The sequence below is a fragment of the Callithrix jacchus genome, chromosome 13, assembly GCF_049354715.1.
Source record: "Callithrix jacchus isolate 240 chromosome 13, calJac240_pri, whole genome shotgun sequence".
In the NCBI taxonomy this organism is placed as follows: Eukaryota; Metazoa; Chordata; class Mammalia; order Primates; family Cebidae; genus Callithrix; species Callithrix jacchus.
The window spans coordinates 112,666,603-112,690,568 of record NC_133514.1 but is presented as its reverse complement, the minus strand read 5'-3'; the positions used below and the strand labels follow the sequence as shown (position 1 = coordinate 112,690,568).

Below are 23,966 nucleotides of genomic sequence, written 5' to 3'. Positions count from 1 at the left end.
ACTTTATAAATAAGAATGGTGTTTTTGCTATTTTAACTGGTGTTTTTGTTATTTTATTAGGAAAGTAACCACCAAGGTTCCTTTTACTCATTTGTTTTCTTCCTGAATGGGCGGCTGTATCTTATTTTATTCTGCTTTTAATTAGGTTTCCTTAGATATTTTCTTCAGAACTCTTTGCTTCTCACCTTTCTCTGACAAGATATTTTTCCTGTTTGGAGGTAATCCAGAATACAATTTAAAATTCTTTGGGATATCTTTTTATAAACAGTTTCTTCGCTTATAAAGATCCTTCCTCTTGAATTGTATTTGAGTTACCTTTAAACTTCAAATTCCAAGTTATTAACCTTTAATAGAAAGTATACTGATCTTCGGAAGGGTGTTCTTTTTCTGATCGTCACAGCATTGCAGATGCTGCCCTCATACAGACATGTGTCCGGGGACTCAGGGCCCTCCTGCCATCATCACCTCCAGCTGAGCACACTCAGGCTCAGGTAAGCGTCTCAAGTCTGTCTTGCCTCGTGTCTGTTTGTGGCTTCGTTTGCGTTAGGTGTTAAAAATCTAAATCTTGCTGAGGAGATACTAGCCATAGGAAAAGGATGAAAACCTCTCAACATATACATGGTATAATGACATGATTTGAAATATGTTACTTAAAATTTTAATATGAGACATGTTTGGATGTTAGAAAAGAGAGGTGGGGTTTGAAGACCTAGATTCTATTCTTGACTCCATCATTAACCAGCTTTAAATGTATAATCAAATGTCTGGATATCTTGGAGCGCCACTTTAATAAAGAGGGATGTCGGGACATTGGTATAGTTTATCTTCTGCTTCTTGATTTTAGGCTTTCTCTGTTATGTCTGTTATTTACACCAAAGTTAAAGTTGTTAAGACATTTGGTGACTAAGTTATGTATTTTCAAAACCCAATTTGATAAAAATAATTTATTCTTGTTTCTTCACGGATATTTATTATTTTAAATTCTTGTCTAGAATTTAGCTAGAATCTGTATATAAAACATGCTTAACAATTATTCATGTAGCTGTTGCTAACAAATTTTATTTCAAAATTAGATTTTAAGAAGGACTCTAAGACTTTTTGGGAGGTGATCAATTAAAGGTGAACTATACCAGTATCTCTCGCTTTGAGATGTGTTCTTGAGCTGAATAAGACAGGGAATACGAGCTGAATAAGCTGAAAAGTTTGGGAACACTACACACATGGTCTTTGAAGCACTTGTCTCGGTGCAGTGTTTTCACTTGAGCGTGCCTATTGCGTAATGACTGTTTCCTCCATTTTCCTGCTCTCCATCCATCAAGTCTTTGTTGTGTACCTGCTGTGTGCCTGGATCTTCTCCAAGTGAATAAAGCAAAGACCCTCCCTCAAGTTGGGGGAATAGATAATGAGAAAATCCGTATAGTCCTGATAATGATAGACATCTCAGAAGAAAAACTAAAGCAAGGAACAGGAAGTGATGTCAGAGTTGGAAGGGTAGGGCTGTTCCACTTAGGATGAGTAGGTGCTGACGTGGGACCCAAAGTTAGTGAAGCAGCTAGTCCTACGGTCATTGCAAGTCCCCTGAGGTTGAGGTATGCTTGGCCTATCCAAGAAATGGCAAGGAGGGCGGAGTGGCTGGAGCAGAATCTATGAGGGCAGGATGAGGTCAGAGGGGCACTGTCAGCTCCATGAAGTCAGGACCTGGCTGGCTGTTATGTGCTGTTGTGTTTCTGAGTGCCTAGCACAGGGCTTGTCTCATCACATGTGCTCACTTGATACTTGTGCAGTGAACAAACAATAGCAGTAGCAAACATGTATGGGTACTTGTTTTTGTAATCTTCACAACAATCAACAGTCATGAAATATTGTTAATATCATTTTATCAAGGAAATGCCTGAGGCCCAGAGAGGTGAGTGACTTGCCCCAGGTCTCTGACATAGATTCCAACATATGCAGGCCAGTTCTGGGGCCCACATTCTGAACCACTGCACTAGCTGGCCTTATGTAGCTTCAGTGCTTTGGGGCTACAGGTATTTATGTAAGATCATTCACTCGTTCCAGAAAATTCTTGAGCCTCTGCTTTACCAGATTCTGTTCTAGGTGCTAGTGATACATCCTTAAACAAAACAGATGAGCATCTCTGCTCACATAGATTCTGTGTCCTAAATGCAGGAGGGAGACAGTAGACAAATGAAGTGTATTTTATCAGATAGTCACAAATGACATGGAAAAAAGTAAGTGAGAGTGGGTAAAAGGGTGTGTCAGCAAGAGGAGAGGTGGCTATTTTTAGGTAGGGTGGAAAGGAAAAGGCCTCCTGAGTGTGACACTTAAGCAGAGGCTGTGAGTGCCTGTGGCAGACCGGGTGGGCAGAGCACTGGTGGCACGGTTATACTCTGCTAAAGGTATGATGTATTAAAATCTGTGGTCAGTTGGTTGGTATGTTTTTTTGAAGCAGACCATACATAGAAAAAAGAGTTACTTTATCAACTACTATTAAGATATTAATACTTTATTTAATCTTGAATGTGATCATATACAAAATAATCTTTAGCAATTCAGCTTTTTCTCTGTAACATTTCTTCTTGACTCTCACCTGGCATGATTTATCTATTTATGGTAATATTTCATACATCTAGAGGTCAGACTTGCTATAATTTCAATACTATAGGATAGGAATATAATATGAAATCTCAAAAAAGATTTCACAGCAATAAACAAATTAAATTTCACCAACTGAAGAGTTTGTGAAGGCTAGAGCCACTTATACTTTTATACAGAGTAAATTGGTATATTAGATAAAGAGAGGGCATATTCATCAGAAGTAGACAGAATTATTTTTAAATAGTCTGAGACCATTGATCTCAGAGACACAAACTCCACAAGTTTACAACAGGCCCTCGACTCCTAATTACATTTTACAACCTCAGAATAAGGTGAGGAAAAAAAAGTGTGTCTGTATGTGTACAGAGAGAGAGAATGACTGATTTTAGAATAGCTTATAAAATTCACTTATATGTACTGGCTCATTGCTTGAGCAGAGTGGACAAATGAGACATCACACAGCTCATTCTTTAATTGTGGCATATTCAGAGGATTATTTTTCTGAAAAGTACTTTTTTCCAGTTAATACTTAACAATATTAGCATCAGGCAAATTCCAGAGATGCTTTTGTTGGTAATATTGAAGAAGCTTTAACTTTTTCTCTTATAATTAATAATAGTATTTTTATGCTGTGGGCAAAAATAGAATATATTTGCATTTTATTTGTAGTAATAAGTAGGCCACTAGGCCATTATCCCCCTCTACCCGGCCCCCAATTATGCACTTTGAAGAGTATTTTTGTAATCTTTCTTTCTTTACAAAATTGTAGACTTTATGGCTTTGTTATACACTTTTCTACTTCTTCCAGAATATTGATTTTTATAATTTGACTACTTGAAAAATATAGAGACTGTTTTTTTTCTTTTGAAACAGGGTCTTGCTGTGTCACCCAGGCTGGAGTTCAGTGGTGTGATCGCAGCTCATTACAGCCTCTGTCTCCTGGGCTCAAGTGGTCCTCCCATCTCAGCCTCCTAAGTGGCTGGGACTACAGGTGTGCACCACCACACCCAGCTAATTTTTATATTCTTTTGTAGAGACAGGATCTCGCTATATGTTGCTCAGGCTGGTCTCAAACTCCAGGGCTCAAGCCGTCTGCCCACCATGGCCTCTCAAAGGACTGGAATTACAGTATCAGTGTGTTAGCCACCACACCTGGCCAAGACTTTTCTTCTTTAAATGGAGTTCAAAACTTGACTTTGAAACTATTGGCTTGGTTTGGTGTGTAGTTGGCAGTGTTAATATGACTGTATGACATGCTTATGAGAAAAATAATGCTTTGTCTGTTATGTGATAATTTCAGATCTTTAAAAATTACGATTAATATTTTATTAGTTTTTTATTAACTTGTATTACAAAAGTAAAATGCCGTATCACTGAGATGGACTTTTTATATGGCATGTTTGATTGTACCCTGTCCTCCTTTTCAACCAGGTTTCCTTTCTCCTGGAATACCTATCCTCTTTGTCCAGGCTTCTGCAGTCATGTTTATTGGTGGAGCCTGACCTTGTGATTCAAGATGAGCTTATGAAACCTCTTATCACTAATATCATTGGAATTCTCACCATATGCACCAAACATGTATTAGGTAAGTTTAATTTTTTAGTTTAGAATGTAAGTAAATAATACTGAGGAAAAAAAAAAACTTAGTCTGTTCCAGATATTCACTTGAAGGTTACTTTTTGAGTTGCTTTTTGCTAGCATTCTGGAAGGCTTTGATAGTGTGTTTTATAGTTTGGATGCCTTTTAATGGTATCACTTGAGACAAGTGTGTAGTATAATAAAGGACCATCCCTGAGTTTTCAGTTTAAATGAGGGCAGAGCTCTCTGTGTGATGTTAGAAAGTACAGGGAGTTCTGGGTATTAATTATTCTTATAAACTGTGGCTAAGGCCAAAAACCTAATAAATCGTTCTCAATAACAAGTATAAGCCAATCTAGAACAGACCAAAAATTTCCTAAGGTCCTAAATTATTGAAATATATATATATTTTGTGATCTAATGTTATCTCCAGAGGAAAAATGTTATGATGAAAAGTTGAATGTAATGCTTAATAGAGAAAATTAAAGCAATGTATGATCTTTGTCAAAATCTAGTATAATTGTTTTAATAGTGGAAATAGTCATTTATAATGAAGTAATTGATCATTTGGTAATTCTCCTTGCCTCTCAGTTCCTTTTTATTTGAACTTTGGATTTACTTGATTTTAGGTCTGGAAAATGAAGTGTGTTATGATACCCAGCAAAGCCAGTCCTCAGCATCTCATCAGTGTTAAAATGATCTCAATGCTAGAGGAATAGTAATTTGTTTCTTAGAAATTCAACAAGAGGCAGTGATGCCCTAACTAAGATTATTAGGTTAGACTGGACAAGCTCAACAAGGTGATGTCACCCCTGTTCCCTAAGGAGTGAAAACTGATTCTGGGGAGAAGAGGGTGAGGCAAAAACCTTGAAAAAACCATGTTTGTGGTCCTCCAAAGCTCAACTCTAACTGAGACAGTCTTATTACTTACTATTTTTCTTCTTGGTTTTTCTTGAAAATTCCTTGAGAAGCATTGACGTTGAGTTCATGGAAGATACACAAGATGTGTGCACGCTGAGTGCTACAAAACTGTCGTGAATAGATGATGGCAGTTGGAGGACTTTTGGTTGATTATTTGATCCCAAGGTCACATAGCAAAAGGTGGTCTCTGTATCTTTGCTGCTACTGGCTGTCTTGTGCATGCTTTTTATTGATCCTCTTGCTTTTCTGTATGATTTTGGGCTTTGAAAATTAAATGAAAGTAGTATATATTTTATTTAATTACATAAAAGTTGTTTAACTCATTAATTACGTCAAGTGCTGAAAGGAAAAAATGTCAACAATATCTGAATGTACATCTATCAGCTGGTTAAATAAAAAATTATTTTCTCATATCTAGCAAAAGGTTTTAAAAATTCACTAAAAGTATTTTTTAAGAAATTGTTTTTAAATTTTTTTCTGGAAAAATAAGTTTTAAATGATTTTATAAGAATTTATTATATTGCTATTATGTGTTTATATGAATTGCTAATTTATGTATATAAATTGATACATTGTGTTATATATAAGTGAATAAATTACATGAAAAGCTGTTCAGCAAGTATAGTTGCAAAGTTGAATTTGGTGTTAATAGGTCTTTAATTTTTAATTTAACTTTCAGCTTAAATGTTTTATTCAGCTATTCTTAAGCCTGTATTGAATAAAAACAGTAAGCTCTATACTTAGTCTTTTTATGTTCAAAGTACAGATACACATATAGTACATAAAGAGATATACAGTATATCCGTGGAATTAAAATTTTTTGGGGATGGCAATGAGGAAACATATTTCTAACATAAACTTTTCAGGGATCCACCAATGACAAAAGGGTCGAGAGCCACCAAGGACTGCTAAATCTAATCCCCTGGGAAGATGCAATTTTCAAGTACCTCATAGGTGCTGAAGTACACCTAGATGGATGTCCTTGGAGTTAGTGTCCTTTACATTATAGAGGAATTGGATAAAAGATGACAAATCCTGCTGATGGCATGGTCAGAGAGAGTTCTCAGCTACTGCTTTCCAGCTTCCATTTACCTGAGTGGAGAGATGGGAAAAGGTGTCCTCACCCTAGAAGGTTAATTGCTACATCCTTAGCCACAGGCAGAGCTGCAGAATCTTCTTTTGTATCATAGTTGTCTTTGTGGGATGATACTTTTCTTGGTGCTTCTTGGTTCTTCAAAGAAATTCTTTCTTTTCTACCTTGACCTTGGCACATTGTGCTTTCCTTTCACCCCTGCACAAAGCTGCTGGAGGGGATAAAGGAAATAGAGGAAAACTTACTCTGACAAAAGTAGCACAAACCATGGAATGTTTTTATAATGTGCCGATATGTAGTTCTGCAGTCATGGCTTACTATTCAGTTTGTCACATCTTCTGGTGGTTCTCGAGTATGCTTTAATAAGAGGAGAGTTTGGGAGTGTGTCTTTGTATGCAGGAGGGTGGAGGGGAGATAGCTTAAGACGCAATGGAAAAGAGAAGTTAACAAATAAATTTTGGATAATGCTGAATTAGATTTGTCTTCATTCGGTAAGTGCAAACCCCTCATTTTAAGTGTAATGAAGTGTCTGTGTAAGTTTTATATCTTGAAAGGTTCTTTTCCTTCTTTGTGTTAATAACTTGAAGTGTTTTGATTAATTTTATAGATAGAGAGTTAATATCAGCTTTTTATCTCACATGGACACATTTATTTAATCTTCTGGCCACACTCCTGAGGAAGACTGGTGCCATCGCACTCCCGTCTATTACTATGGCCCTGGCCAAGCACTGGACAGCAATGATTGGTAAGAAGATACTTGCGTAATCTTGGGGGCTTTGTGCTAATAAAATGAGATAATTATTCTGGCTGCTTAGATATGTGAATTCACTAAAATGAAGTAATGATGGTGTGGCATATAAAAGAGATATTAGGGTGCTTGCTTTGAAAAATTTGCTGTGATCTTGAGGAGCCCCCCGCAAATGTATTTTTGCAAAATTGAAATGCATTTTAAGATAACATAAAGGTGAGTTAGAAAAACGTGTGGTTTTATTTTATTTTATTTTTTAAGATTTTTAAAGATTTCATTCATGAAGCTCTTTTTTATTGAGAACATTATATTGGCCACTCTGCTTTATTTTCATTTTACTTTAAGTTCTGGGATACATGTGCAGAATGTGCAGCTTTGTTCCATAGGTACACATGTGCCATGGTGGTTTGCTGCACCCGTCAACCTGTCATCTAGGTTTTAAGCCCCACATGCATTAGGTATTTATCATAATGCTCTCCCTCCCCTTGCCTCTCACTCCCTGACAGGCCCCAGTGTGTCATGTTCCCCTCCCTGTGTCCATGTGTTCTCATTGTTCAACTTTCATTGGTGAGTGAGAACATGCAATGTTTGGTTTTTTGTTCCTGTTTTAGTCTGCTGAGAATGATGGCTTCCAGCTTTATTCATATCCTTACAAAGGACATGAACTCATGCTTATTTATGGCTGCATAGTATTCCATGGTGTACATATGCCACATTTTCTTTATCTAGTCTATCATTGTTGGGCATTTGGGTTGGTTCCGAGTCTTTGCTATTGTGAATAGTGCTGCAATAAACATACATGTGCATGTGTCTTTATAGTAGAATGATTTCTAATCCTTTGGGTATATGCTCAATAATGGGATTGCTGGGTCAAATGGTATGTCTGATTCTAGAGCTTGAGGAATTGCCACAATGATTGAACTAATTGACACTCCCACTGACAGTATAAAAGCGTTCCCATTTTCTCCACAGCCTTGACAGCATCTGTTGTCCTGACTTCTTAATAATCACCATTCTAACTGGTGTGAGATGTTATCTCATTGTGGTTTTGAGTTGTATTTTTCTAATGACCGGTGTTAATGAGCTTTTTTTCATATTTGCTGTCCATAGCAAACATGAAAAAAGCGTCTGTTGAGAAGCGTCTGTTCAAATCCTTTCTCCACTTTTTGATGGAGTTGTTTTTTTCTTGTAAATTTGTTTAAGTTGCCTGTAGGTTGTGGATATTAGCCCTTTGTCACATGGGTAGATTGCAAAAATTTTCTTTCATTCTGTAGGTTGCTTGTTCACTCTGGTTTCTTTTGCTGTGCAGAAGCTCTTTAGTTTAATTAGATCCCATTTGTCAGTTTTAAGCCTGTGGTTTCATAAAGGTATGTATGATATGATCATAAAGCAATGAGATAAATTTTCTTGTGTTGATATAGAAGCTAGTATCATTTCTGAATACGTGCCTTGTATGTGGATAAATATACATATGTAAAGTTCTGTATACATGATAACATGGAAAGTTATGATAAAATATTATCTTGTCTCATGACATCAGGAGTTTCTTATAGTACCAAAATGCCAAGAGTATAGTGTAATTATTTTTATAAGATGTTTTTCATATGATAGCCACTAAAAGAAACATGATTATTTAAAAATAACTAACCTTTAATTTTTCATAAAGCCTCCCACATTTTAGCATAGCAAAAGCTGTTTTTTGACATAAATATTCACAACTAATATTTATATAACCTTTTAAAATAATCTTCTTATATTTATTCAAGACTGAGTTATCTTGTTTCCAAAGTACATGCTAATTCAACGGACTGATTTTTTTTAACATTTATTTTATCATTTGATCATTCTGTAAACTTAAATGCATGATACAATTTTTAACCAAAGCGATAGTAAGAGTTATGGCAAATGTGTGTTTAACAAAGAACAGAATTGTTAGTTTTCTGGATATAGGAGTTCTGGGTCTACCATGGAGGGAGTACAGTGTCCATGCAGGATATCATGATTTTGTTAAAAAGATAATAGTTGAAAGAGAGTGACTGATTGAGACATTGGAATTTTCTTTTTGCATCCATTGGGGGAAAATTAGTTTGCTACCTGAATCACCAATAATATCACTAGAAAGCATGATGCTACCCACATTAGATAAATCTGTCCTGCCGCGTTTTGGTAAATAAAGTTTTATTGGAACACAGCCACAGTCATTTACATATTGCATGTGGCTGCTTTCATGCTACAACAATTGAGGTGAATAGTTGTGACAAAGGCAGTTACCTGCAGAGTACAAAATACTTACTATTTGGCTCTTTACAGAAAAAGTTTGCTGACCTCAGACTTAAACTTATTTCCCTGACACTATTTCCCTAGTGATAAAATAAATACGTATTAAATTCAAAACCTGCCTTCAAAATGTGTGTACAGTTTTATGTAATAATAGTCCTAAGCAAAAGTAACTTCCTGCATAAACGGTTTTGATAATAGTAATGTTAATGAAAACATTAATAACAATTATCATTGATTTTTTTGCCATCTTTTTTTTTTTTAATCAGTTTCCATTTCATATGCCCATGTACATTTAAAACATCTCATGGTCACTCCACAATTTGTATTATCTATAACAATCTTTTCTCAAACTTGATTAATATTTGGACATCCTTTAAATGAACATAATTCTCATGAAATCCTACTGCTGACTACTTAATTTTTCTTATGTAACTTTAATTTGTGCAAGCCAAAATCTAAGTAAAAATTTTTATGGTCATAATTCTCACACAAGCATATATCTAAAATATAAAATCAAAGAAAATTGTAAATACAGATTATCAAGTTAATAAAATGTAATACAACATGTTATTTTGATTAAACAGAATCATTGCTCACAACCGGAAAGTAATAACTGTTTCAGTGCAAATTCCTTTGAGTTTGGACTCTTCTTTCCACCCTGTGTTAAGTTTGTGAATCAGTTCGTGACCACTCATATACTGTCTGAACTGCAATGAAATACTTGTTTGTAAATTCTGCCAAGACTGCATACTAAGTCTTGCTTTTTTTTTTTGAGACAGAGTTACGCTCTTGTTGCCCAGGTTAGAGTGCAGTGGCATGATCTTGGCTCACCGCAACCTCTGCCTCCCAGATTCAAGGGATTCTTCTGCTTCAGCCTCCCGAGTAGCTGGGATTGCAGACATACACCACCACACCTGGCTAATATTGTGTTTTTAGTAGAGACGGGATTTCTCCATGTTGGTCAAGCTGGTCTCGAACTCCTGACCTCAGGTGATCCACCTGCCTTCACCTCCCAGAGTGCTGGAATTATAGGCTTAAGCCACTGCGCCTAGCCCAAGTCTTGCTTTTAAGTACTATTTGGCACCAGCTTGTTTGAAATTGTGACACAATCACACAAGTTGGTAATCTAAATGATCCAGAGTATAGTTACTTTAAAATCAATTTGATTTGCTTCTTTAATTTTAAAGAAATTTTCACACATTCACATCTGAAATTATTTTTTTAGATACGTTCTGCAAATGTGCAAGCTTGTCCACCACGTGTCCTGCACTGTATACTGCCAGCTTGCAATTCCTTTCTGTTCTCTTGACTGAAGAAGCAAAAGAACATCTCCAGGATAAGAGCAAAACAAGTTTATGCCATAGTCCAACAATGGCTTCACTTCTTGATAAGTCTCAGGAAAATCAGAACTCTCAACGACTTAGTGATGTAATTCTTCAGGTATGTCATTTCTTTATTTTTACAAAACTTTAGTGTTTAAATGAATTGACTTTCAGTCATGGTCTTGTTAAAAACTTTCTTAGTCATTTAAATTTATTTACTGATTTAAACTTAGTCATTTAAATTAAGAAATAGTAATTAATGCTTATTATGACTTTTTAAATGATACAAAATTTTATAAAGTTAAATTAACTATCTCCTCCTTAGCCCCAACCCCTTATATTGACCAGTTTCTTCAGTGAATCTGATGTAAAATTTCAAGTGAAATACTACTAATCTAAATCCAACAGTTGATCAAAACAGTGTTTCATATCATGACCAAAATGGGTATATCTCAGGAATGTAGTTATAGTTCAAAATTTATTGCAATTTTAAAGATATGTCTACATCTTTGAAAATATATTCTGAGTGACATTTGATTTCTATAAATGAACCACAGAGTTTTTTGAGGTTGGTTACATGCATATGTAAGTGGACTTGTCTGGCACATTTGGAAGAAAATGCCCTCTTTCCAAGCCCTGTTGCCTGTTTTATCTTATAAACTTATGTCTACAGTCCTAAAATATGAATCAAGAATTTTACTCATCAGAAAACATTCTAAAATCACTAAAGTATTATTTTATAAATAGATGAGTAATTTTTAAAAACTATGTTTCCTAAGTTAAAGTTGGACGTTGTTTTTTACAAATGGGAATGTTTCTAGATTTTTCAATATTTAGAATTATTCTTTTTAATCATATGGTTTTATGATTTTTGTCTTCTCACTGAAAGGTAGAAAAGTGAACTGTTTTTTGAAAAATTTGCCTCAGCTTCCCAATCAGCCACATCTGGCCAAGACAAGAGAATGTTCCTGTGTTGATTTGTTATCGTCCCTTTGTTGTAGAATTTGGAGCTTTTCACCCCCTTCTTTGCCTGTGAGAGACATGTTTGTGCAGATATTTCTGGTATGACCACTTGTACATTTTGGGCGCCAGCCTTGATTATGTTAGATACAGAAAGGATCACCTGACAGAGAGGAGATGATGCTCCTGGGTTCACCCCGGAATTGTCATGTGGCAAGTGTCACAGGGTTTCTCAGGGGACTTTATCTCCCTTGTGCTACAGAATCTGGTTGACTTAAGGCATCCCCCATTTTCTCATCTGTTGCCAGCAGTGCCTTCAGAAGCCTGGATAGAGGTCTAGGGAGAAAGGTTTCTCAAAGCATTTCTCTAAAACTCTCTTATTCTTGTGAGGCCATAGCTTTCCTGTACCTACTACGTCCCTGTCATCTCACTCAGACTTTCTTAGTGGAAAACAAAAACTGGACATTGTCCCAGTTTTCTCGTTCCCGTCAGAACAACAGACTTTATTTCCCAATGATTGATTGAGTCCAGTTTTGCACTTTGCGGAATGTTACAAGGAGGAAAATTCAAAGTCACGCCTTTTCAAAATCAGAACAACAGACTTTATTTCCAATGATTAACTGAGTCCAATTTTGCACTTTAAAGAATGTAATAAGGAGGAAAATTCAAAGTCACACCCACCATATCCTCTATCTAATTTAATTATAAATTTCCTAACTTTGGCTTTGGTTGGAGCATTGTCCTGCTTATGGAAAGGCTTTTGCTCTTGTGACATGCTTTCCTTATCAGAGAATTTCAGTGACCTCACTCAGAAGAGAGTGCAGTTAGGGCAGTGTGCTGAGCCCCGCCCCCCAGCTGAGGCCAAAATGGCAATAGCTCGGGAGCCTGGCTTTGCATGGATGACTGTGGGTATCCTGCAGCCAGTCCTTCTGGACCCTGGGACCTGGTGAAGTTTAAAGACTCCCAGCCAGGCAAAGCCAGGGCCATTTTATTTCCCAACTCTTTAATCTTGTTTCTGGTGCTGTGTTTGAAGGATCTGTGATGAGACTCATGATAAATGTGGACCATGTAGGGTAATGAATCAGTTTTATAATAGTATAGATAGGGAAAACAAACTCTGCTAGAGGAATTTGTGAGATTTACCTCGCTTTTATTTTTTCCTAATACTTTGTAATATTAGTCATCATAAAAGTTTTTGTTCATAATTTTTTATGTTACCTTTTTGGACAAAGAAAATGAGATAGCCTATAGTCACAGAATATCTCAGTGATTTTCCTAATGACTAGCTAATATTCCTCTTTATTTCTTCTAAATTACAAAACATGCTCTTTGTGAGGGTATGGATTCATTAACCAGTTATTTAAACCGTGTTTCCTAATAAATCATATGCTTCGTGTTCGTGTAAGAATTTGGATACCTGACATTTGTTAGAAGTGCACAGGCAAGTTTAAGACAAAGTGAAGAGAGGAATTATATTTCTGGGACACTTATGACAAAATATGTATTTAATGTAAGTTGAGACAGTAATGGGTCTATTAAACTACAAGGACTGTTTTCTTTGCCCTGTAGAAACAAGATGTGTGAGTTAAAATATTATAATGCATTCAACAGCAACACATTTTGATAAGTAATAAATGTAGCTTACTATGTATCCATGGAGGCTGTGGGTTGGGCCAAGTGCTATATGAAGCAAAGTAAACTACAGTCTAAGTTATCAGAAGAAATCAGATTCTAAAATTGATGTTCTTCAAAGGTTCATTTAAATTTTCTGTATAGTCATACTCAAAAAACATTTGATATGGGACCTTAGGCATGTCACTTAACTACTTGTGATTTAGTTCTTCAAGTACAAAATGATAGGATTTTATTACATTATTAGTAAGTTTTAGCTGCCTCTAAGATTTCCATCCTCCTAACAAATTATTGTATTAGAACTTCAATTAAAATGTCTGGGCGGAGTTATCTTTTAAATGGTTCTTTATAGCACTATCCCATAGGGGATACATGTTGAAACTATGCATACTTACATCTTAAGTCATGTAAGCCTGTTTTTGTAAGCCTGTTTTGAGGAGCTGTCAGACTTTGAATATTTTCTAAGAAATATTTAGCTGTCTTTTGTCCATAAAATATTGACCACATTTGACTTAGTGGAGATTTTACCTTACCTAGTTTATGGAGATATAGTAGTCTCCCCTTATCTGTGGTTTTGTCTTTCATGATTTCAGTTACCCACAGTCAACTGTAGTCCAAATATTAAATGGAAAATTCCAGAAATACACAGTTCTTAAGTTTTAAATTGCATGTCATTCTGAATGGCAATATGAAATCTTGCTCTCTCTCCCCACTCCTCAACCTGGGACGTGAATCATCCTATGTCTAGCTTACCCACACTGCATATGATACGTGCCCATTCATCACTTAGTATAGTCACCTTGGTTATCAGACTGACAAATCACAAGACGAAGAAGGGTGATGGCATTATAGTTAGATATTTTGAGAGAGAGAGACAGAGAGAGAGACCACAGTCACATAATTTTTATTAGACTGTTGTATGTTATTTGTTATTGTCAATCTCTTCCCATGCCTACTTTATAAGTTAAACTTTAGCGTAATTACATATGTATAGGAAAAAACATAAAATATATAGAGTTGGATACTATTCATGGTTTTAGGTATCCACTGGGGGTGTTGGAATGGATCCCCCAAGGATAAGGGGGCCTACTGTGCTCTATATGTTTTATTTGCAAATCCATATAGATAAGAAGATTAATAAAAATTCTCTATATGTAGTAGATTTTATCTATAATTTATATATTAAACAACTGATATATTGAATTAATTTTGCTTATATTTGATCTGATATCTAAAAGTAGTAATGCAAACAAGGAACTCTTGCATCTTATTTTAGATGCATTTTGTGCTCACATTTAGTGAATGGTAAAATTCAAGGGTAAATCTATTGAAAGGAAGGCTTATATATTTAAGATCTGTTGATGAATGTTTACTGTAATTAAAAAGCCTATTTTTTACATTAAGTACCTTTTGGAAAGAAAGCAAAAAATCTTAACCTAGAATACCCTACATTACTTTATATACAGAAGGGATTAATCCAGAAAAAGCGTGAAGTTTAAATGAATTTTGGTTGATGAAGAGACATTATTTCTTGCTCTATATCTTCTTGAATGATTTTTGTCTTTTTGCGTATTTGCATCTTCTGGGAGCTAGTTATCTACTGCTTGAGTTTATTCTCAGCCTTGCTGCCTCCAGGCTCCTCACACTTCCAGCCATGTCCACCTGTTCTGTGCAGAGGTGCTCAGACTGCTGTTCAGTCTGCAGTAAGTACTGTATGGAAACTGATCAAAAGTAGGTCCTTTACTCCAGCCTTTCTTTCCTTCAGTATATGTTGGAAAGTATGTGAATTTACAGTAGGTTAGTCCTATTTGTTTCCTTTTTGTTTGTTTTTGGTTTTGGACTTTGATTTCAGTTTTGCCATGTACACATTTTAGAGAACCAAACAGTTCTATCTTTTAGTTTTTACTAAAAGTAGGAGATTTCTGCCTTCATTTCTCATTTTCTCAGAGGTGACCACTTATACCTCATTTAGCTACTTTTATATAGCTTCCGTTTCGTGTCTCTAAATAACATGCTTATATTCCTTTGCCTTGATTATCCAGATATTATCTGTTGAATTCCTACTATGGAAAACGAGACTTTAGCTTTTTTTTTTTCATGTCCCACCCACCTACCCTGCCAAAATCAGTTCCCTTCTCATTCTCCTCATATTGATATACCGTAATGCCTATTAGAGAATAGGCAGCATGAATGGTGTTAACTTTGACAGTGTTACACACAGTTGAACCATGTTACAGACAGTGTTTAACTCTGTTTTCCTGCCAGCTTTTGTTTGCCCTAGAGGTAATTATTCTATTATTTTAAAAGTGCTGCCTTTCCTATTATTGCTTAGAAACTCCACACTCTTTGCCAGCAGTTAAATATCCTCTCAGTGTGTTCAGAACTGTCAGAATTTCATCACTTCATCTTTGGGAGGAAATGTCTCACATTCATTCTGACCTGCTTGGTGCCTGTTGTCATCCTGGGGTATCCATTCACCTTGTTGCAGGAATTCCTGTAGCTCTGCTGTGTGCAGTCTCCTGCATCCCGCGCCCTGTCTCCCATCCCCTGTGTCCTCTCCTGGTTAATGCTCTCCTTTTTGCTTGGAGTTTCTTCTCCCTTAGCTTTCAGAGAAAAGATACAGAGGAGGTCTTTGAGATCTAAATGTCTGAAAGTCTTTATTTACCCTCACATGTAATTTGTAGTTAGGCTAGTGAGAATTCTGGATTGGAAATTATTTACTTCAAAATTTAGGAAACATCGTCTATTCTCTTTAATTTCCAATGTTTACTGTAGAAATTTCTGAAGCCCTTAGAATTCCTGGTTTCTTTCTCCCTGGAAGTTCTTAGAATCTTTCCTTTACCTCTTATATTCTAAAATGTTTAGCTGAAGCAGCTCGGTGTGGATCTGTGTTAGCCAGTGTGCCAGGCTCTCTTGGGGATTCTTTTCATCTATAAACTCATGCTTTCTAAATTGCTGCAGAGACATTCCCTCTACTTTGTATGCTCTGTATATTTGGAACTCCTATTAAGTTTTCTTTTTCCTACATAATCTCTCTTTTCTGTCTTTTCCTCTAATTATTTTAGTCTCTCTTTTCTGTTTGGTAGCTTTTCTTGGTGTCTGGTAATCTTGATTATGTGCTCTATTTAAGACGGGGAAAACTCAAAGCAGATTGATATCCCTGAGCATATGAATGCAACTTGTTAATTGCTGTGCAAGGGGACAAACAAGCTTACTTATTTTGTAAGCTTGTCTTCTGTGGCTTATCAGATTCCCTGGAAAATGGTCTTCTGATCTCTTTCCTGGAGGTAAAAACTCAACTGCCAAGTGTTATGTAGCCAAGTAAGAGATGACAGCTAAGGTCTCAGAATTTAGTTTGCACAATTTCACTTAATCCTTCAAATTTTTTAGTAGAATACTCTTCCCTACAAATGTTCCTCTCTCTGCCAGTTCAGAATCCTAATTTATCCTCTCCAGAGACTAAACATTTAGGATTTTGCAAAGGCTAGGAGGAAGAGTGGCTTAGTTACATAGAAACTGGTGGGTGGCAGGCAGGATCTGGGCATATAACTGCTTCTTAGAGACTGCAAGCAACCCTCCTTTATACTCACATCCAGGGATACCTGGTGCTAAATTTCTTCAGCCTTGGGCAATTCAGTGGATAGTCTGGGGTAGTTTTCAGCTTTCCCCACTCACCACTTAGAATTCAGTGTTCCCAGGCCTAATACACTTATCCATCTGCTTTCTAGTTTTCAGGCTTTTGGTTGTGGTGGTGGTGGTGGTGGTGTGTGTGTGTGTGATCCCATTTTTGTCATTTTAATGGGATTTCAAGAGGGAGTAAAAGATCTGTGCACACAACTATTTGCTTAGGAGTCTTAACTCCCACCCACCCTGCCCCCAATTGCTACATATATTTTTGTTGTTTATTTATTTATTTATTTTCAATACAGAGCCTCACTCTGTCACCCAGGCTGGAGTGCAGTGGTGCAATCTCGGCTCCCTGCAACCTTTGCCTCCTGGGTGATGGAATTCTGCCTCAGCCTCCCAAGTAGCTGGATTACAGGCGCTCGCCACCATGCCTGGCTAATTTTTGCATTTTTTGCATGTTGGTTGGCCAGGCTGGTCTTGAACTCCTGACCTCAGGTGGTTCGCCTGCCTTGGCATCCCAAAGGGCTGGGATTGCAAGGCGTGAGCCACCACACCTGGCCCCATTATCATTGGTTTTAAGAAATTTTTCAATTTTCTTCCTAATTTTTTCATTAACCCACTGGACATTCAGGACCATATTGTTTAATTTTCATATGTTTGTATAGTTTCCAAAATTCTCTTGTTACTGATTTCCAGTTTTATTCTGTGGTCAGAGAAGATCTTTGATATTATTTTAGTTTCTTGAATGTTTTAAGACTTGTTTTGTGACCTAACATTTGGTGTATCCTAGAGATTGATCCATATGCTAAGGAGAATAATGTGTATTCTGCAGCCATTAGATAAAATGTTCGGTAAATAAAATTTGGTCTTTAGTGCAGATTAAGTTTGATATTTCTTTGGTGACGTTCTCTCTGGAAGTTTTACCTGTTCAATGCCAAAAGTGGGGTGTTGAAGTCTCTAGCTATTAATGTCTTGAGACCTCTCTCTCTCTCTCTCTCAGTGCTCCAGTGATGGGTCTCTATACTTACAATCATTATATCCTCTTGCTGCATTGACTCCATTATCATTATATAATGACCCTTTTTGTCTCTTCTTACAGGTTTTGTTTTGACATCTATTTTTATCTGATATTAAGTATAGCTACTCCTAATAATTTTTGTTTCCATTGGCATGGAATATCTTTGTCCTTCGCTTTATTTTTAGTCTTTGTATATTTTTATTGCTGAAGTATGTTTATTGTAGGCAACAGATAAGTGGGTGTTGTTTTTTCATCCCTTCAGCCACTCTATCCATAGTCCATTTACATTCAGTGTTGTTATTGACAAGTAGGGACTGCCTTCTGCTTTTTTGTTCTTTGTTTTCTAATTGTTTCATGATTGCCTCTTTTTTCTTCCGGTCTTTCTTTTAGTGAAGATGATGTTCTTTGGTGGTGTGTTCATTTCTTTTTAGTTTTTGTGTATCCATTTGTATCGTTTTTATAGCAAGGTTACCATGATGAGGCTTGCAAATACCTTCTTACAGCCCATTATTTTAAACTATCGACAACTTAATGCTGATGGCATAAACACACATGCAAAAGAAAGATAATAAAAACTGTACACTTTAACTTTCTCTTCCCTGCTTTTGAATTTTTAGTTGTTTCTCTTTATATCTTGTTATACTTTGTTTGAAAAAATTGCTGTAGCTGTTATTTTTGATTGGTTCATCATTTAGACTCTCTTCTTAAGATGGGAGTAGTTTATACAACACCATTACAGTGTTATAATACTGTCCGTTTTTCTGTGTGTTTACTCTTGCCAGTGAATTTTGTACCATGAGATGATTTTTTCTTGCTGATTAAAGTGCTTTTATTTCAGATTGAAGAACTCTGTTTACGATTTCTTGTAGGACAGGTCTGGTATTATTGAAATCCTTCAGCTTTTGTTTTTATTTCTCTTTCATACTTGAAAGATCTTTTCTCCTTTATACTATTCTACAGTAAAAGCTTTTTCTTTTCTTTCAGTACTTAAAATATGTCATGCCACTCTCTCGTGGCCTGTAACATTTCCAGATATATTGGAGCTCCACTGTATGTTGTTTGTTTCTTTTCTCTTGCTGTTTTTAGGGTCTTTTCTTTATCCATGACCTTTAGGAGTCTGATTCTTAAATGTCTTCTTTGGGTTAAATCTGCTTGGTGTTCTGCAACCTTCTTGTACTTGAATATTGATCTTCCCCTAGGTTTTGGAAGTTCTCTGATATTATCCCTTTGAATAAACTTTCTACTCTATTTTTCTCTTAAATTTGCCCTTTTGAGGCTATTTTTAAGATCTTAGAGGCATGCTTTATTCTTCTTTCTTCTCTTTTTTTCTTTTGTCTCTCTCCCCTGCCTGTGTATTTTCAAATAGCTTGCCTTCAAGCTTACTAATGCTGTCTTTTACTTGATCAGCTCTACTGTTATGAGACTGATGTATTTGTCAGTATGCCAATTGAATTTTTCAACTCCAGGATTTCTGCCTGATTCTTTTTAAGTATTTCAGTTTCTTGTTTATCTGATAAAATTCTGAATTCCTTCTCCTATTTCAAATTTCTTTGACTTCCCTCAACCCAGCAATTTTCAATTCTGTGTTTGAAAAGTTCACATGTCTCTCTCCAGGCTTGGTCTCCGATGCCTGATTTTCATTCATTTGGTGAGGTCCTTTTTTCCTGGATGATCTTGATGCTTGTAGATGTTTGTCAGTATCAGGGCATTGAAGAGTTAGGTATTTGTTTTAGTCTTTGCAGTCTGGGCTTGTTTGTGTATGTCCTCCTTGAGTAGGCTTTCCAAGTATTCAAAGGTAATTGGGCCCTAAGCCCAATAACACTTTGTTTCTTGCAGACTTGTAGAGTGGCAAAGCCAGCCAGGTTTCTGTCCTTCCCTTCAGAGCAGTAAGTTCCCCTAGACTCTGAGCAAGTCCAGAGATGCTGTCAGTGAGCTGGGATTAGAGTCATAAACCTTAGAATTTTACCTGATGTTCTATTCTACTGCAGCTCAGCTGGCACTCTGATCCTTTCTGCTCTTCTCTTCCCTTTCCACAGGAAGAGGAACCTCTCCTTTTGGCCACCAGTACCATGGCCCCATAGGAGTTCTGCCAGACAGCCACCAGTGTTCACTTAGAGCCCAAGGGCACTTCTGTCAGCCTGTGACGAATGCTGCGAGACCTGTAGCTCACCCTTCAGGACAGTCAGTTCCCTTCTGACTAGGGATGGTCCAGAAATACTGTCCAAGAGCCTTAGCCTAGATTTAGGGAGCCCAAGAGCCTAGTTGTTACTCTACCCCACTGTGTCTGAGCTGATACCTAAGATGCAAGACAAAGTGCCATTTACTTTTCCCTCTGCTTTTCTCGAACAGAAAGAGTCTTTTGTTGTAGCTACCACAGCTGCGAATGTGCTGGGTCATGCCTGAAGTTGGGACGTCTCAGAGCCCAAAGCCTGTGGTGTACTGTTTGGATATTGCTGTTTTGGTTACTGTAGCCCTGTAGTATAGTTTGAAGTCAAGTAGCTTGATGCCTCCAGTTTTTTTCTTTTTGCTTAGAATTGCCTTGGCTATTTTGGGCTCTTTTTTGGTTTCGTATGAATTTTATAATAGTTTTTTCGAGTTTCGTGAATGATGTGATTGGTAGTTTGATAGGGATAGTATTGAATCTACAAATTGCTTTGGGCAGTATGGCCATTTTAGTGATGTTGATTCTTCCTAGCCATGTGCATGGAATGTTTTTCCATTCATTTGTGTCACCTCTGATTTCTTTGTAGAGATCTTTCACCTCCCTGGTTAGCTGTGTTCCTAGATACTGCATTTTATTTTATTTTATTTTATTTTATTTTATTTTATTTTATTTTATTTTAGTGGCAGTTGTGATGGAATTGCATTCCTGATTCGGCTCTTGGCTTGATTATTGCTATATAGGAATGTTAGTGATTTTTGCACATTAATTTTGTATCCTGAGACTTTGCTAAAATTGTTTATCAGCCCGAGGAGCTTTTGGGCTGAGATAATGTGGGGTTTTCTAGATACAGGATTATGTCATCTGCGAACAGGGACAATTTGACTTCCTCTCTTCCTATTTGAATGCCCTTTATCTCCTTATCTTGCCTGATTGCCCTGGCCAGAATTTCCAATACTGTGTTGAATAGGAAAGGTGCGAGAGGGGATCCTTGTCTTGTGCCTGTTTTCAAGGGTAATGCTGCTAGCTTTTGCCTATTCAGTATGATGTAGACAGCAGATTTGCCATAGATGGCTCTCATTATTTTTAGATATGTTCCTTCAATACCTAGGTCGTTGAGAGTTTTTAATATGAAAATATGTTGAATTTTATGAAAGCCTCTATTGAGATGATCATGTTCTTTTTGTCTTTAGTTCCGTTTATGTGTGAATCATGTTTATTTATTTGCCTGTATGTTGAACCAACCTTACATCCTGGGGATAAAGCCTACTTGTTTGTGGTGGATTAGTTTTTTGATGTGCAGCTGGATTCAATTTGCTAGTATTTTGTTGAGAGTTTTTGCATCAGTGTTCATCAGGAATATTTACCTTTTTTGTTGTGTCTCTGCCAGATTTTGGTATCAGGATGATGTTAGCCTCATAGAATGAGTTGAGGAGGAGTTCCTACTTCTCATTTTTTGGGGAACAGTGTCAGTAGGAATGGTATCAGCTCTTCTTTGTACATCTGGTAGAATTAGGCTGTAAATCCATCTGGTCCATGGCTTTTTGGTGTACAGGCTTTTTTCTGATTCCATTTTAGAGCTCATTATTGATCTGTTCAGGGATTCAGTTTCTTCCTGTTTCATCTTGGGAGGATACATGTTTTCGGGAATTCATCTACTTCTACATTTTTAGTTTGTTGCGTAGAAGTGTTCATACTAGTCTCTGACAGTTATTTCTCTGGGGTTAGAGAAATCCCCTCACTTCTGGTTATGTTCATTTGGATCTTCTCTCTTTTCTTCATTAGTCTAGTCAGTGGCCCATGTATCTTACTAATTTTTTCAGAAAACTGGCTCCTCACTTCATTGTTGTTCTGAATGGCTCTTCATGTCTCAGTCTCCTTCAGTGTAGCTCTGATTTTGATAATTTCTTGTGTTCTGCTAGCTTTGGGGTTGGTTTGCTCTTTGTTTTCTACTTCTTTTAGTTGTAATGTTAGGTGCTAACTTGAGATCTTTCTAACTTTTTGATATGGGCATTTAGTGCTATAAATTTTCCTCTTAACCCTGCCTTAGCTGTGTCCCAGAGATTCTGGTATGTTATCATTGTTCTCATTAGTTTCAAAGAACTTATTTTTTTAAATTTATTTATTTATTATACTTTAAATTCTGGAGTACATGTGCAGATTGTGCAGGTTTGTTATATGGGTATACACGTGCCATGATAGTGGTTTGCTGCATCCATCACCCTGTCATCTACATTACGTGTTTCTCCTAATGCTATCCCTCCCCAATCCCCCCACCCCCTGCTATTCCTCCCCTAGCCCCCCATCCCTCAGGCCCTAGTGTGTGATATTTTACCCCACCCCGTGTCCGTGTATTCTCATTGTTCAACACCTACTTACGAGGGAGAACATAACGGTGTTTGGTTTTCTGTTCTTGTGTCAATTTACTGAGAATGATGGTTTTCAGTTTCATCCATGTCCCTGCAAAGGACATGAATGCATCCTTTTTTATGGCTGCATAGTATTCCATGGTATATGTGTGCCACATTTTCTTTATGCAGTCTACCATTAATGGGCATTGGGGTTGGTTCCAAGTCTTTGCTATTGTGAACAGTGCCATAATAAACATAGATGTGCATGTGACTTTATAATAGAATGATTTGTAATCCTTTGGATATATACCCAGTAATGGGATTGCTGGGTCAAACAGTATTTCTATTTCTAGATCCTTGAGGAATTGCCACACTGTCTTCCACAATGGTTGAATTAATTTACACTCCCACCAAGAGTGTAAAAGCGTTCCTATTTCTCCACATCCTCTCCAGCATCTGTTGTCTCCAGATTTTTTAATGATCACCATTCTAACTGGCATGAGGTGGTATCTCAATTTCTCTAATAACCAGTGATAAGCGTTTTTTCATGTTTCTTGGTTGCATAAATGTCTTCTTTGAAAAGTGTCTTTTCATAAAAATTTCTGCCTTAATTTCATTATTTGGCCAAAAGTTATTCAGGAGCAGGTTGCTTAATTTCAATGTAAATATATGGTTTGTGCAATTTTTTTTGTATTGAATTCAGTTTTATTGTGCTATGGTCTGAGAGTGTGGATGGCTTATGTATTAGACCATTCTTACATTGCTGTATAGAAATACCTGAGACTGGGTAATTTATTTAGAAAAGAGATATAATTGGCTCACAGTTACACAAGCTGTACAAAAAGCATAATGCTGGCATCTGTTCAGCCTTTGGGAAGCCCTCAGGAAACTTTCAATTATGGCAGAAGGTGAAGAGGGAGTGAGGCATTTCACATGGTGGGAGCAGGAGGAAGAAAGGGATGATGTACCACAAACTTTTAAACAGCCAGATCTCATGAGAACTCTTATCACAGGACCAGAACCAAAGGGATGGTGCTAACCCAGTCATGAAGGATTCACCTGAATGATCCAGTTCCCAACGTTAGGGATTAGAATTGAACATGAGATTTAGGTGAGGACACAGATCCAAACCACATCAGTATAATTTTTAGTTTTTTGAATTTGCTGAAATTTGTTTTGTGTCTTGTTATGTGGTTGCTTTTAGAGTATGTGCTGTGTGGCAATGAGAAAAATGTATACTCCATTGTATTTACTGGTGAGGAGTTCTGTAGATGTCTATCAGATCCATTTTGTCCAGTGTTGAGTTCAAGTCCTGAATATCTTTGTTAATTTTCTGCCTGGATTACGTGTCTAATACTGTCAGTGGGGTGTTGAAGTTTCCCGCTATTACCCTATGGGAGTTTAAGTCTCTTTGAAGATGTCTATCCAGACTCTGGATGTTTCTGTGTTTAGTGCATATATATTTAGGATAGTTAGGTCACCTTGTTGAATTGAGCCCTTTCCTATTATATAATGCTCTCTTTTGTCTTTTTTTTTTTTTATCTTTGTTTGTTTTAAGTCTGTTTTGTCTGAAATTAGAATTGCAATGCTTGATTTTTTCAGTTTTTCATTTGCTTGGTAGCCTTTTTCCATCCCTTTATTTTGAGCCCATGTGTGTCATTGCCTGTGAGATGGATC

General features: G+C 36.7%; 1 protein-coding gene across 8 annotated transcripts in view; it reads left to right on the top strand.

Annotated features, from left to right (window-relative positions):
- Window positions 1-23,966, top strand: part of RTTN (rotatin) — a 180,895-nt gene that overhangs the window by 125,088 nt on the left and 31,841 nt on the right. For all 8 annotated transcript variants that reach the window (XM_078346992.1, XM_035271328.3, XM_054244299.2 and 5 more), the window contains 4 exons: window positions 401-491; window positions 4,030-4,183; window positions 6,798-6,935; window positions 10,444-10,658. In XM_078346992.1, coding sequence (XP_078203118.1) covers window positions 401-491; window positions 4,030-4,183; window positions 6,798-6,935; window positions 10,444-10,658 — 598 coding nt within the window. The remainder of the gene's footprint in view (window positions 1-400; window positions 492-4,029; window positions 4,184-6,797; window positions 6,936-10,443; window positions 10,659-23,966) is intronic.